This window comes from Oscarella lobularis, chromosome 10 (assembly GCF_947507565.1).
Source record: "Oscarella lobularis chromosome 10, ooOscLobu1.1, whole genome shotgun sequence".
In the NCBI taxonomy this organism is placed as follows: Eukaryota; Metazoa; Porifera; class Homoscleromorpha; order Homosclerophorida; family Oscarellidae; genus Oscarella; species Oscarella lobularis.
In genome coordinates, this window is record NC_089184.1 from 589,566 (window position 1) to 602,605 (window position 13,040).

General features: G+C 48.7%; 6 protein-coding genes across 10 annotated transcripts; 4 read left to right on the forward strand and 2 right to left on the reverse strand.

Moving 5' to 3' along the window:
- The first annotated feature begins 4 nt into the window (after positions 1 to 4).
- LOC136192511 (CCR4-NOT transcription complex subunit 10-like) lies at positions 5 to 3,073 on the forward strand. The gene is made up of 18 exons (XM_065981149.1): positions 5 to 261; positions 315 to 404; positions 461 to 524; positions 583 to 647; positions 698 to 769; positions 816 to 890; positions 937 to 1,029; positions 1,093 to 1,348; positions 1,398 to 1,600; positions 1,660 to 1,784; positions 1,838 to 1,981; positions 2,038 to 2,100; positions 2,154 to 2,267; positions 2,322 to 2,437; positions 2,484 to 2,546; positions 2,596 to 2,726; positions 2,785 to 2,860; positions 2,911 to 3,073. The coding sequence occupies exons 1-18, from the start codon at positions 16 to 18 to the stop codon at positions 3,000 to 3,002; spliced, it is 2,088 nt and encodes a 695-aa protein (XP_065837221.1). The 5' UTR covers positions 5 to 15; the 3' UTR covers positions 3,003 to 3,073.
- On the forward strand, positions 3,008 to 3,847 carry LOC136192514 (group XIIA secretory phospholipase A2-like). The gene is made up of 3 exons (XM_065981157.1): positions 3,008 to 3,288; positions 3,347 to 3,414; positions 3,471 to 3,847. The coding sequence occupies exons 1-3, from the start codon at positions 3,051 to 3,053 to the stop codon at positions 3,750 to 3,752; spliced, it is 588 nt and encodes a 195-aa protein (XP_065837229.1). The 5' UTR covers positions 3,008 to 3,050; the 3' UTR covers positions 3,753 to 3,847.
- Positions 3,792 to 7,352, reverse strand: LOC136192510 (beta-xylosidase-like). Its single transcript, XM_065981148.1, has 11 exons — positions 6,560 to 7,352; positions 6,419 to 6,510; positions 6,252 to 6,369; positions 5,969 to 6,203; positions 5,706 to 5,921; positions 5,389 to 5,539; positions 4,879 to 5,327; positions 4,654 to 4,832; positions 4,457 to 4,601; positions 4,177 to 4,401; positions 3,792 to 4,124 (listed from the first exon to the last, which is right to left on the reverse strand). The coding sequence occupies exons 1-11, from the start codon at positions 7,129 to 7,131 to the stop codon at positions 3,837 to 3,839; spliced, it is 2,670 nt and encodes an 889-aa protein (XP_065837220.1). The 5' UTR covers positions 7,132 to 7,352; the 3' UTR covers positions 3,792 to 3,836.
- A 794-nt stretch (positions 7,353 to 8,146) lies between these two features.
- Positions 8,147 to 9,186, forward strand: LOC136192513 (vesicle transport protein USE1-like). Of its 2 annotated transcripts, none has more exons than XM_065981155.1 (6): positions 8,147 to 8,271; positions 8,325 to 8,371; positions 8,423 to 8,498; positions 8,548 to 8,720; positions 8,770 to 8,917; positions 8,969 to 9,186. In XM_065981155.1, exons 1-6 carry the CDS (start codon positions 8,173 to 8,175, stop codon positions 9,149 to 9,151), a joined length of 726 nt encoding a protein of 241 aa, XP_065837227.1. In that variant the 5' UTR covers positions 8,147 to 8,172; the 3' UTR covers positions 9,152 to 9,186. The 2 variants fall into 2 exon arrangements, with proteins under 2 accessions (XP_065837227.1, XP_065837228.1); XM_065981156.1 differs by having other exon boundaries at positions 8,773 to 8,917.
- A 559-nt stretch (positions 9,187 to 9,745) lies between these two features.
- LOC136192515 (NADH dehydrogenase [ubiquinone] 1 alpha subcomplex subunit 13-like) lies at positions 9,746 to 10,351 on the reverse strand. Its single transcript, XM_065981158.1, has 3 exons — positions 10,136 to 10,351; positions 10,016 to 10,087; positions 9,746 to 9,955 (listed from the first exon to the last, which is right to left on the reverse strand). Exons 1-3 carry the CDS (start codon positions 10,315 to 10,317, stop codon positions 9,817 to 9,819), a joined length of 393 nt encoding a protein of 130 aa, XP_065837230.1. The 5' UTR covers positions 10,318 to 10,351; the 3' UTR covers positions 9,746 to 9,816.
- On the forward strand, positions 10,047 to 13,037 carry LOC136192512 (casein kinase I-like). Of its 4 annotated transcripts, none has more exons than XM_065981153.1 (13): positions 10,047 to 10,106; positions 10,169 to 10,719; positions 10,796 to 10,836; positions 10,916 to 10,985; positions 11,058 to 11,206; positions 11,274 to 11,508; positions 11,810 to 11,895; positions 11,950 to 12,034; positions 12,088 to 12,236; positions 12,291 to 12,365; positions 12,425 to 12,657; positions 12,724 to 12,787; positions 12,834 to 13,037. In XM_065981153.1, exons 2-12 carry the CDS (start codon positions 10,518 to 10,520, stop codon positions 12,779 to 12,781), a joined length of 1,383 nt encoding a protein of 460 aa, XP_065837225.1. In that variant the 5' UTR covers positions 10,047 to 10,106; positions 10,169 to 10,517; the 3' UTR covers positions 12,782 to 12,787; positions 12,834 to 13,037. The 4 variants fall into 4 exon arrangements, with proteins under 4 accessions (XP_065837225.1, XP_065837222.1, XP_065837226.1 ...); XM_065981150.1 differs by having other exon boundaries at positions 12,846 to 13,037; XM_065981154.1 differs by having other exon boundaries at positions 12,724 to 12,782.
- Positions 13,038 to 13,040: the final 3 nt, after the last annotated feature.

Below are 13,040 nucleotides of genomic sequence, written 5' to 3' on the forward strand. Positions count from 1 at the left end.
CACGCCTCGAGAAAAATGGATACGAGTAACGTCGTTTATCCGTCTTCCGAAGACGACCGCGAGCGAAATCTGGCAGCCAAAGCATACGCGGAGTTTGAGGGAAAAAACTACTCAAACGCGGTGACGTGCCTGCTTCGCTTGGCGCAGTTTCGTCAGCTCGATCCGCGCGTTATGCACAATAACGCCGTCGCCTCCTACTACAACGGTGGCCTGAAGAAAACAGACGACTTTCTCAAGGGAATGCGAAGCGTAGAGACCCAAGTAAGACAGCTAAAAAGTGAGACCGAAGCGAAAGACAATCCGAGACGCTTCAGCTGGAAAAATGCGCCGCTGACACTGATGACGAAGTTCTCGACGTCGAAAGAGCCGTTATAGTATATAACCAAGCTCTCGTGCAGTATCACGTAATTAGGAAATGGTCGTGTTGGGGAGACTTTGATTACTAGGCGCTTGCTTCTAGACTCGTCAGTATCGAAAGGCTTTGTCTAAGTTGGAGTCTCTGTTTAAGGTTATAGAGCCATTGGGTAGGCGAAAGAGAGACTCCTCGCGAGGGGACGTGATTTTGGGAGTGGCTTTCTTTAGTGGAGGAACGTTTGGGTCGAAGGATTTGTTTCCTGTTGATTGAGATATATCTTAGATTGTATCAGGTGGGAGAGAAGACTTCAATATAATAATGCTATTTGCTGTTTGTGTATAGAATGAATCTGCCAGTAAAATGATTGCGTACGTTGAGAAGACGGTTACCGGTGCAAAATCTGGAGAAAAAGACGTAGGTCCCACTCAAAACGTTGTACACTAGTTGTATGCGTGCATAGGCAGAGGGATTTCTCCCGGATCCTTCAAGTTTTCATCAGAAGACGCATATGGAAAACCTTCCTCTTTTATATCAGGTTACGAAATTCATCAATGACTTTCTCTCTCTAACTTTTTTTGCAGTACAAGGCTCGTCTCAGTCTGGCTCTTCGTAGCATGAAAGCGTGCAAACGAGATCTCAAATTGCTGATGGACTCAACAGGAGGAGGCAACCAAGTGCAGCACTTCTTGAGCCCCGCGCTTTCTCTATATTTTTTTGCTCTCTCTCTCCCCCCCTAGTTTCCGCTACCTCTCTACCTCAAGGCTCAGCTCGAGTTCGTGCGACAGAACTATCGCAAATCGACGCGTCTTCTCAATTCGGCGCCCCGTTCGCCCGCCGTTTTGCCGAGCGGCGAAAGCCTTCTCTCGATCTATTTCAACAACTTGGGCTGCATTCACGCATCGATGAAAAAGCACAATCTCGCCGCATACTATTTCCGACAGAGTCTCGTTGAGAACGATCGCGCTCTCGCCTCATTCGCCCCAATGTCCAGAGGTCAGAACAATTTATATCTCTTTCTTTTTTTTGACGGTTTTTTTTGCAGCTGCTCGTCTCACGGGTCGTCCGCTGACCTGTCTCGGACTGAATCGTCGCTACGAGTTGCTCTATAATCTCGGCAGTCAATTGCTTCACTGCGGAGACCCCGTCGAAGCGTTTGATTGTCTTCTCGAGGCCGTGCAGGTGTTTCACACGAATTCGAGGCTCTGGCTTCGTTTGGCCGAGTGCTGCATTCGAGCTATACAAAAAGTGATGTTATAGAGGAGGTAAACCATTGGACATATGTGATTGTTCTTTAAATCTGTCAGGACGAAAATGTGACAATCGGTTCCCGAGCGGATGGGTACAAGAGCAAAGTGATTCAGTCCATTATTGGCTCTGGTCTTCATCAGAAAGTCATCGTTGCTTCCTATTCGCAGGACAAATCTACTAGGTCCTTGACGAAAAGGGTAATCGCCTGTCTTTCGTTTTGATGTTCTGTATTAGCGCTCATGGTCACGGGGCTGCTATGCCTACGCTGTCTTTGGAATTCGCGAATATTTGTCTTCGCAATGCGTGGCAGTTGTTGCCTCGTGAGCGCGACGGTGCCGCCGAATCGGCCGAACAGGGAGGAGCTGCGAATGGAGCTAGGTAAAAGTCAATGAACTCTGGCTGTTGCAGCGTTGATTTTGTGCTCTCGTTCTCAGTGAAGTCTACCCTTCAGTGCATTCGATTCCTCCAATTAAGTTCAGTGAAGTTCCCAGTCTGAAGTAAGAGTGATTATACTGTCTTGTGGACGTACTGTGATTGGGTGGCTGGGTAGGTGCTCTATTCTCGCCTGCAGTGCGTTTATTTCTTTGTGCTTGGGCGATTACGTCATGGCTCTTGAGTACGGAACTCAGCTTCTTGCCAGGGCAAATCTTTCAGGATTAGAAAAGTAAGCGAGATTCTGCTTGAGGAATAGGAATTCCGTAGGCGTCGTTTTTTGCAGTCTCCTGGGTCATCTGTACGTGGCTGAAGCACTGATAAATTTGGGGAGGCTTCAAGATGCTTTGCAACATTTGTCTATGGAAATTGCCTCAAATTTCAACCTTTCATCAACAGATGGTATGTTCTTCTCTTTGAGCATTTCTTTGGTATTTATCTTCTTTAGATAAAGCAAGTAGTTCAGGTCCAGCTTCTGGAAAACCAGCAAGCGACCCAAAGAAAGAAGAGGGTAGAGGCACTAGTTCGGATATATATATTTGGTAACCAGTCATTTCTAGTCGTCTGTCTTCTTCCTGGTTGCACAATGACCTGGAATGCAGGGTCAGCTAAGGCTATTCTATTTATTAATCTAGCTGTTGCATACACGATGAGAAAAGAGTACGATAAAGCCAGAAAGGCATTACAGCAGGTTAGCTAGTGTCTCCCCAATAGAAATAACCATTGACCAGAAGTTTTATGTTTGGCAGGCAAGTTCTTCTGTAAGAGGACAAGATCTTCCTCCTCAAGGCGTCCTCTTGGCTGTTTTTCTCGAGCTTCAAGCAGGTACGTCTTACGCTGTATGGCGTTGATTATTTTTAATTGTGCTCTCAAAGGAAACGTATCATCTGTACTCCATCTTTTGAAGAGGAATCAGACGGGCATGGCCGGAAGATCGGGCGATAGAGGAAACAAGAAAAAACGATGAAGTCACTTGAAACTGGCATTTGTTGTTGATCGCTCTACGTATCAGAGAATGCCACGTGTAATCCCGCTTGATTCGATTAGTCTCTCCTGCTATTGTCTTAGTAGTGCGCTAACTTACTCAACGAAGATGTTGACTTTCGCTTTCGTTCTCGTCCTTCTTTCGTCTTCTCTATGCAAGGAAGTGACGAAGGAAAAAGAGGCAGACTTCGGCGAAATGTTGGGCGCTTTCTCGAAGCTAATGGGCGCCATGGAAGGCGGAGAAGGCTGCAAATACAAATGCAAAAACGGTGAGCGCTCTCTTGCCTTCTCTCTCTCTCTCTCCCAACGACATTCCCATCGTCCCAGGAAACAATCCAATGCCGCGACCCGATCACAAACCGACGAGCAACGGATGCGGATCGTCTGGGATCACGGTAATCCTTCGATCGCACGCGCGTGGCGACATCGATGACGTGTCTCTTTGTTCTAGGTCAATACGAAAGGATTTCCCGGTCTGGAGAAGTGCTGCGACACGCACGACTACTGCTACGACACGTGCGGTGAAAATCGAAACGACTGCGACGGCACATTCGAGCGCTGCATGACCGATTACTGCGACGATCGCGTCGCAATTACCGACGAATCGCGTCGCGAGGAGTGCCAACGCCTCGCCAACGTGATGGGCGCGGGCGTGTCGGGATTCGGATGCCAAGCCTATCTCGAATCGCAAGCCGGAGCGTGCAATTGCTCGGACAAAAAGGGAGATCTGTGACGAAAAAAAATTGCAGCCGGACACGCCCCCATTTTTAAAAAAAAAGTAAGTGTAGGAAAGAAAAAGAAAAAAAGGCGATGTCGCTTACAATGTAATTGCGACCGTTTGGGTATCGGCGCCGCTGTGGCCGCCGAACCGAACCACGTATTCCCCGGGTACGACGCGAAATTTCATTTCGTCGTCGTACATGGCGACGTCGTCCGTTCGTAGAGATACGGTAACGGTCGTCGACGCGCCTTTAGCTAGAAATATTTTCTGAAAACCGACGAGACGCTTCCAATATCGAACGTGATTGACAACGGGGTCCTGTATGTAGATTTGCACGACTTCGGTTCCGTCAGCGGGACCGTTGTTGTGCACCGTAACAGACGCCTATTCAGAATATATGCATTAGAGGTATATCTGGGTGGTGGGTCCTTATTACGTCCATTATATATGTTTCGTTGTTTCCTTGCGTTTTTGTCGCTTTGGGATTGGCGTATTCGAATGTGCTGTGAGATAGGCCGTATCCGAAGTAGAAGAGCGGTTTGGCTGGACTGCCGACGTAGTCGTCGTAGTAACGACCGTCGGGATCGGGTTCGCCGCTGCGACCGTTTGCGACCCATTTGCCGCGAATCTCTTGTAGCCACGGACTCGAACCGCTGTTTACCTAAGAGAGAGGAGACCCTTGAGTCTTAGATATAAGGCGTCGATCTACTACTGACTTGGCCCACGTTATTTGGCCAGTTTTGTGCTAGTCTTCCCCTCGGTTCTACCCCGTTCAATATAACGTCCGCAATGGCTTGACCTCCCATTTGGCCGGGTCGAAAGCCGACTAGAAGAACGTCAATGTCTTTAAGAATAGCATTGCTGTCGAAGAACAAAAATGTTAGCAATGATAGTGAGAATTAGAAGGGGGTACTTTGGGCCAAATGTGGCTGGACGTCCGTTAATCAACACCAAGATGACGGATTTCGTTTTGGATCCGCGGAGTCGTTTGACGGCTGTAATGTTCTCCAACAGCTGCATTTGAGCTCCCGGCAAATCGAGGCTGTCGCGATCTTTCCACTCGCCGCACGTTCCCAAAGAATCGCCCAGAACCTTAGCTACAATGACTGCACTGAATGGGAACGCGTTTCCTACTCACCAGAACGGCGATATCTGACTGCTGGGCGAGTTCAACGGCTTCGTCTATGCCGTCCGTTTTTGCGTTGTCAATGTCGCAACCTCTCGCAAATTTTACGACGTCGCTTGACGACGCGGAGTCCTTAGCCGCTTCGTATACCGTCTTGACGGTGACGTCGCCGTTGTATTGGGTATAGGGGCCTAGCATGTTTTGCACGGAGTCGCACTTTGAGCCCGATTCACTGCAGCCCCCATTTGGACCGATTATGGCGATGGTCATGGAATCGTCTGGCGACTGGACGTAATTCTGTCGCTTCAGCGGCAGAACGGGTCTTTCGCCGGACGCATTCCCGTTCTTGAGCAAGACGAGACCTTCAATAACCGCATCGTAGGCCAATTGCTGATGCGCTGTACTATTTAGCACGCTAACGTGAGCCGGGTCAGCCATGGAATTATCAAACAGCCCGGAAGCTGAAAAAAAGGAAGCGAGTTGTATTGGAAGGAAGGAAAAGGGACGAATCGCTGCACTAACCGAATTTGGCCGTCAATACTCGACTGCAAGCTGTATCAATGTCAGATTCGTTAATCAAGCCGTCTTTGAGAGCGTCAAGGAGGTTATTGTAACTCCACTTGCTAGGATCACCACCGCACATCAAGTCAATGTCTATTCCAGCTTGAAGTCCCTAGAGAAATTGTTTGCAGTTAGTAGACCCTTTGAGTGACTCTAGTCATTCAGTTTCCGGCCAAATATAATTGGCTACTAGTCCTTAGTATTTACAATGTAGTCAGCGACCCAGACCCAGAGACCAACTGAAACTAAGGCTATCGCTCATACGAGGGATTGATTACCTTAGCTCCGGCATGAGTATTATTATTGGCGACTCGATATTGGGTGAGAACGCCAATGTCGTTGCAGTCGCTGATTGTGATGCCATTGCTAAAGTTGAATTGGTCACGAAAGATGCTGTTGATCAGCTCGCCGTTGGCGTGGCACGGTATGTGATTGATCGACTCGTGACTGATCATCGCTCCGCGTCCGCCGGACATGGCAAAAGCGCGCCACGGCTGAGCGAGAAAAATCAGAGTACGCAATAAAAAATAGCATAGACTACCTTGAGAAAATACTCCATAAGTGTTCTCTCTGATATTTGACTGGGAGCGGCGTTGAGACCGCCAGCCGGCGCTCCGTAGGCGGCGTAGTGCTTAGCCAACGATATGATGTGACTTCCATCGAGATACGTCGCCGGGCCGCCGCCGTTATCTCCTTGGTAACCGGCAACTGCAGCACGAGCGTACGCTGCTGAGAGAGTGGGCTCTTCGCAGAATCCTTCAGATAATCGACCAAACCTAAAGTTATAAATGGTATGTTATAACTTTGCTTGGTATACACACTACCTTGGATCTGTTATCATGTTTAGCACCGGAGTGAATCCAACTGTAATTCCCACAGCGCTGGCTTCGAGACCAATGGCTGTGGCAATGAGTTCAACCATTGATGCATTCCAGGAACAGCCTAGACAAAAGTAGTCAATGCTTTTGCATAGGCACATAGATTTGCTTGCCTTGAGTGACTGGCATTGGGAACACCGTTCCTCCTGGAGCTGAGCTGTGCAGTGTTTCTTCAGTAAAGCCGTAAGGAATATGCAAACGTGATCTGTACGTATGCATCAGATCATGTGACAGTGATGAGTAGTCGTTCTCACTGGTTCATCATCTTCTGTTGCATTTCATTTCTTGTTTTTACCATTCTTTCAGGAGTTTCACCTCCCGGAAAGCTTCCCCAGCCAGCGACAAATTTTAGCTTCTCTGAACCGCCTCCATAGACGTGCATGAGCTGCCCGGCTTTTTCATCCACAGTCATCTGCTTTAGCAGATCTGTAACTCTCTGTGCCACTGGCTCAACGCAATCTCCAAATTCTAGTGCGATTGCAAGCAAAATAAGGACGCGTAAGGTCGCCATAGAGCTCAATGTTGTTGTTACAGCGCGCGCGTACGTAACCACGCGCACGAGCGCACGTGCTCTTTCGCACGTGTCCGCGTTCTCACGCGACGAGCATGCGTAACGGTCACCGCCTTCCGAAAAATCTTCGATCATGGCGAATACGAGCCTCTTAGCCGTCGCAGCGAGCACCGTCGCGTCGATGATTATCGGCATGGTGTGGTACTCGCCGATTCTTTTCGGCAAAACCTGGTTTCGGCTCGCTTTTCCCGGACGTCGCATGGAGGACATCAGATCGACGATGCCGCCCCTCATCGTCTCCATCGTCGGCAACATCGTCGTCGCATTCGTCTGCAATTACCTCGTGAACGCTTTCGCGATCGAGACGCTCAAAGACATGGTCATTCTGGCGAGCGTCGCCTCGTCGTTTCACTGCGCCGCCGGCTCGTCGCATTTCGCCTTCGAGCAGCGTCCCGTCGGCCTTTTCGTCATCAGCGGCGGCTACGACTTCGTCGTCATTCTCGTCGACTGTCTAATTTCGTTTATGTCTAAGTAAGACTTAGCTTCTCCTCCTCCCCTCCCCCCTTATACGAGAGAACGAGGGCAAGACTTCGAAGTTCTATGCATGCAGCTCTTTAGTGACGTAACACCTTTTGCTTTTCGTGTATGTGTGTTTTTGTTTGTGTAGCTCTGTATCTTTTGTCCTAACGCCGTTTTATTTAGTCGCGACTTTTGTTTTACGGTGTGAAAAACGAAGAAAAGACTGATGATTTCATTCCGTTTATTTTGCTTTTTTGCCGTTTTCTCTCTCTTCTTCCACGAGCACGTTAAGTAAGTTTCCAATCGACACGCGTTTTAGATACCAGACAAAAAATAAATTCTTCCATGTGCTAGTTATTAATTTTATTGGATTTCGCCATCACATTCTTCATCGTCCTCATAGAGGTGACGATTTACGACCGAAATGTGTATATCAGAAATAGGAGCGATTCCATCTTGACGATTTTCTGTCTCGGAAAAAGGCAAATAGACGGATTTCCTGTCCTTTACCGTCTTCGGGGAGTCGAGCGGCGGAACGATGGTAAAATTATAGGCAACGTAAGTAAAAATACCAAAAGCGAGACTCGCTAAAGCGTAGGTTGGCCCCGAATAGACCCAGTGCCGGTTTGGGAGGTACGTGAGTCCAATCGAATGGAGCCAGTCTTCGGGCAAGAACGCCCACACGATGTAGAGCGCGTAGGCGACGATTGAGCCGAGAAAGAGAACGAATCCGTAGATGGCTCGTATCGGGTTCGGACCCGGTACGTTCGTCGCATCTGCTGGCATGCAAACGACGAGATTTTCTTCTCCTCGTTTTTTTCTAGCGTGCGTTAGGTCATGGCGAGCAAGTTGGAGATCAACGTGCAGAGGCTTCTCTCTTGCGCTGAGAATATCGCTCTAAAGCCTAGCGGTAAAGGTGATTGGAGATTGGAAAAGGTGAGAGTCGAAGGAAGTCTTCTAACAGAAAGGGAAACTTCTCGATGTTTTAGTACATTGCTACACTTCAAGCGCAGCTGCTTGAACTCGAAAAATCAGAGTAAGCTGTTAATTGTGTCAATTTTGGCTAAAACACGTCTCTTATTTCTAGAAGCGGCGTTCGAGATTCCTTCAAAAATTACTCTAAACGAATTCGATTTTTAGCGGGGATTCTAGAAAAAAGACAAGCGAGTGCCTAATTAGTAGAATCTCTAGATTTAGAGCTCTGGCTTTTAGCATGCAGCAGATGAGCCAAACTCACCTGAGGGATCACCATTTGTGTCAAAAGCACCGGCTCCACCAAATGCTAAGGCTATGGAAATTAGCCTAAAAATGCAGTCGAGTGAAAAACGAAATCTAAGAAAAAAGCTCTTTGAAACGGATTCTGATAGTGAGATAAGACAAAGGCGGTGAGTTTTCATAATGGGTATATTACGTAGCAATTTCTTTATCTCTTAGTAGTGCTAGCAAACAAGATGACATTGCAGAGGTGCTCAAACACCATCAAGAAATGCAAGATCAAATCACAGAAGACATGGTCGGTCTGGCTCGGCACATGAAAGAACGTCAACTACTCGCCAGAGACATAATTCGAAACGACAACGCCGTAAGAAAGTAGCAAAGCCCCATAGTGACATTGACACTTTATTATCCATAGGTACTAACTGAAACGACAAAATTGACGGACAAGAATTACGAAGGTATAAAGCGAGAAACAGAACGAGTGCAAGAGCACACTCGAAAGTGCTGCTCATGTTGGATATGGATGATACTGTTCATCGTATCAGCCGTATTCCTTGGCATGGTCGTCTTTATAAGAATTGTGCCAAAGGGAGCCTAGTACCGCTGTACATCAAAATAACGCTACATAATTGATACATGATACCATTTCCGTTTTGATGGGCGAGTTGCCTGGCGCCAACTACAGCTGTTCATCTGAGACTTTTTTCCTCTTCCCATCCCAGGCGACGTGTAGATTACAGTTTTTCTTCTCCCTTGATCAATGCTGGCCGCATTCGTCGCAATTGTGCTCGCTTTTGCCGTCGCATTTCATTTCTATCGCGAGTCGATGAACGCCCAAGCGCAGACGCTCGACAAGTACAACAGACGTCGTAGTTCATCAACCGTCAGCAAATCGAAGGTGACCACGAGAACGATACTCCAAAGAGCGAAATTTCGCAGCGGTGGCGGAAGAAGCGGCGGTTATAGCGACGACGACGAAGACGACAACTTGCTCACAATCAAATACGCCAGAAATCGTCGCCTCTCGCCGATCAACGAGCGCAGCCCCTACGGCATAGAAGGCGTGCCGAGAGTGAGCCTGCCAGCAGCGTCGCGCGAGAGCCAGCAGTCATCCTACACGCCGTACGTGAACCGAAGAAGAGCGAGCGTTATGGCAGCAACGATGGATAGATAAGCCCAAAAAAAGATGGAATATGAGACACTAAGATATATATTTAGGACTTTAGACGTGCAAAAAAGTGCGTTGTCTATGTCTATGTCTATCTAGAGTTGCTTCAGTTGGTTGGGATCGGGCGGAACCCATCGTTTCGTGTGATAGACGCTCTCGCCGACTTTCCAGTCTTTTACGTCTTTCATAATCGCCGCTTCGGCTTCCTCGTTGGCGCACAGCGAGCGTAGGACCCTGAGAACGAGGCGCGCGTTACGACAAACGACGTCCGATCTCCGGTATTCTCGCACTCACTTTCTATCCTGTTCCGCTTGTAGGAGAGGAAGTAGCGCTATTCTGGCCTGTAGTTTTTCTCTTTGGAGACGCCTGCGAGCCAAATCGAAGTGTATGTGGATCGATCGCGACTTGATTTACCGTCTTTCTTTATTCGTTTGAATGACGACGTAGAGACCGGCCGTCATAACGGCGGTGCCGCCGAGAATTATCGCCAGTCCAGACGAAAATCGAACAGGCAAATTCCTTTTATACTTTATTTGAGGATAACCGCCTTTAGGAGGCATCTCCTGCCGATATTCGGCCGTCGCCGTCGCCGCCATCTTTGTGGGTGAATCCAATGACAGGAAGAGAGAGGAGACGGTGGTGCGCACGCGTAGTTGCTAAGGTTCGGTCCCCTTTCAGTGAATCGGACGATTCCGCGCTTCCAATCGTGTCGTGGCAACTCGCAACGAACCGCGTCGTCGTACCGAGTTCACGCACGACCCATCGAATCGTTCGCGCGTCCTCCTAGACCGTCACAATGCAGAAGAATCCGCGTTTCGACGACCGCGATCAGCGGAAACAGTCGCGGCAGAGTCGATCGAGCGGCGCCCACGTCGGCGGCGGCGGCAGCAGCGGCTCGCGTAGCGTATCGAGCACCAATTCGGGCGTGCTCATGGTCGGACCGAACTTTCGCGTCGGAAAGAAGATCGGTTGCGGCAATTTCGGCGAACTCCGACTAGGTAAGAGAGTCGACGCTCGCGCGCGCGCGCGCGCGCGCGACGCGACGCGACGCTCACGTACGCTCTCTCCGATCAGGCAAGAATCTTTACAACAACGAGCACGTGGCTATAAAATTGGTGAGAGAGAAAGGGCGAGGCGAACGAGTCGCGATCGCATTGTTATGATTCGGGCAAACGACAATATCGCGCCTTTTAGGAACCGATGAAGTCGCGAGCGCCGCAACTTCACTTAGAGTATCGTTTCTATAAGGCGCTGGGAAGCGCAGGTAAAGGCGAGGGCCCCCTTTTGGGGCACCCCGCCCTTTTTTTTTCTTAGTACGAGTCTTTGACGTGCGTAGGCGGCGTTCCGCAAGTGCACTACTTTGGACCGTGCGGTAAATACAACGCGATGGTCATGGAACTGCTTGGGCCCAGCCTCGAGGATTTGTTCGATTTGTGTGATCGACGGTTTACACTCAAAACGGTCATCATGATAGCACTTCAATTGGTATTTCAATTTTATTGACAGAACGTTTTTTTTGTCGAAATTTGAAATATTTTCTCCCCACTAAAAGGTGAGCCGGGTCGAGTACGTTCATTCCAAGCATCTAATTTATCGCGACGTGAAACCGGAGAATTTTCTCATTGGTCGGCCGAACGGACGAAACCGGGGCACGATTCACATCATTGATTTTGGATTGGCCAAGGAGTACATCGATCCGGACACGCACAAGCATATTCCTTATCGGGAGCATAAAAGCCTCACCGGAACGGCTCGTTACATGAGCATCAATACGCATCTAGGAAAGGGTATGAGGAGTTAGAAGAGTATTTGCTCTGTTAGAGGGGAGAATATAGATACACTGAGGGATTTGTATATATAAAAACGGGAGTGGCTCTTTAGGGAGGTTAAAGAAACTATTTATCTATGACCTTGTTGGAAAAAGTTTCTCTAAACAACTCTGTCTGATAATATTTATGTATGAAAACGGAAGGGGATCCTTTAGAGGCTTCAGAGCTAAGTGCATCTTCAATATCTTAGCAATATTTTAGAAACAGGGGAGGAGGGGAATCTCTCACGATTTCTCACGTGGCTCTTTTGTTTTCTTAGAGCAAAGTAGAAGAGATGACTTGGAAGCACTTGGTCACATGTTTATGTATTTTCTGAGAGGCAGTTTACCTTGGCAAGGACTCAAGGTAGAGCTCGTATTATTCCCCGCGTTCCGCAGACGATTCGTCTCTTTTCTCAAGGCGGAAACGCTGAAAGAACGTTATCAGAAAATCGGCGACACGAAAAGAGCCACGCCTATAGAAGTGCTCTGCGAAAATCATCCAGGTACAAAACACGTGTAGAAACCCTTCTCCCCCCAGTCCTGACTTTTATTATAGAGGAATTTGCTACGTACTTACGCTACGTCCGAAGACTCGACTTCTTCGAGCCGCCGGACTACAGATACCTACGAAAGCTCTTTCAGGATCTTTATGAACGTAAGGGCTTCGTTGACGATGGCGAGTTCGACTGGACCGGCCGCGAAGTGGTGAGACCTTCAAGAGAAAACGAGATAATGAAACGCTAACAAAAAAAACTCCAGAAAACGGCGGTGGGTTCCCTGTCGGCAGACGGGACGACATATCCTGCGAAAACAGCGGGTTCCGGCGGGACTAGGGTAAAAAGCGTATTTGTTTATTTATTCTCGCTTCGACCTTTGTCTCGGGTTTTCTCCAGATGAAGGGTGCGTGGAGCGACTCGCCTCGCGTCATGCCTCATCGGCTCGGCGTCGACGCGCACACGCCGCACGCCGCCGGTTCGACTCAGGTCGTCAGTTCGACGAACGGAGAAATCGACGAGAGAGTGCCCGGGACGAATCCGACGAGCGGTCCCACGACGCGCGGAGTCAACGACGCTCCGCAGCCGCAGCCGGCGATACCCCAGGTGGCGTACAAGGACGAGGAAGTGACGTGCGTTGGAGTCGACAGAAAGACGGGGCCCGGGTGTTTATGTGCTCTTTCTCCTCTTTTCTCAAGGTGCTGCTGTTGTTTTAAACGTAAAGTTCGAAAGAAGACTGCGTCATCGTCGAAATGACGTGCGGTGCGGGGAATGGGGGTTGGGAGAATAGGCTTTTAGATTATTGTAGGTGTTTGAACAGGTGCGTATTCTGGGAGGAGAATAATTTCGGAATCTGTAAAGTAGATGAATTGCCTGTGAAATCTTAAGTAATGGTGGTTGTAATGCGCGTATTTTTCCTTTTGCTGGCTACTGTAGTAGTGCGCAGCCGTTTCACTTGCACCCTTGTATCGAACGACTAGGAGTTTTTCAGTGTATAAAGTTTACAAAAAGATTC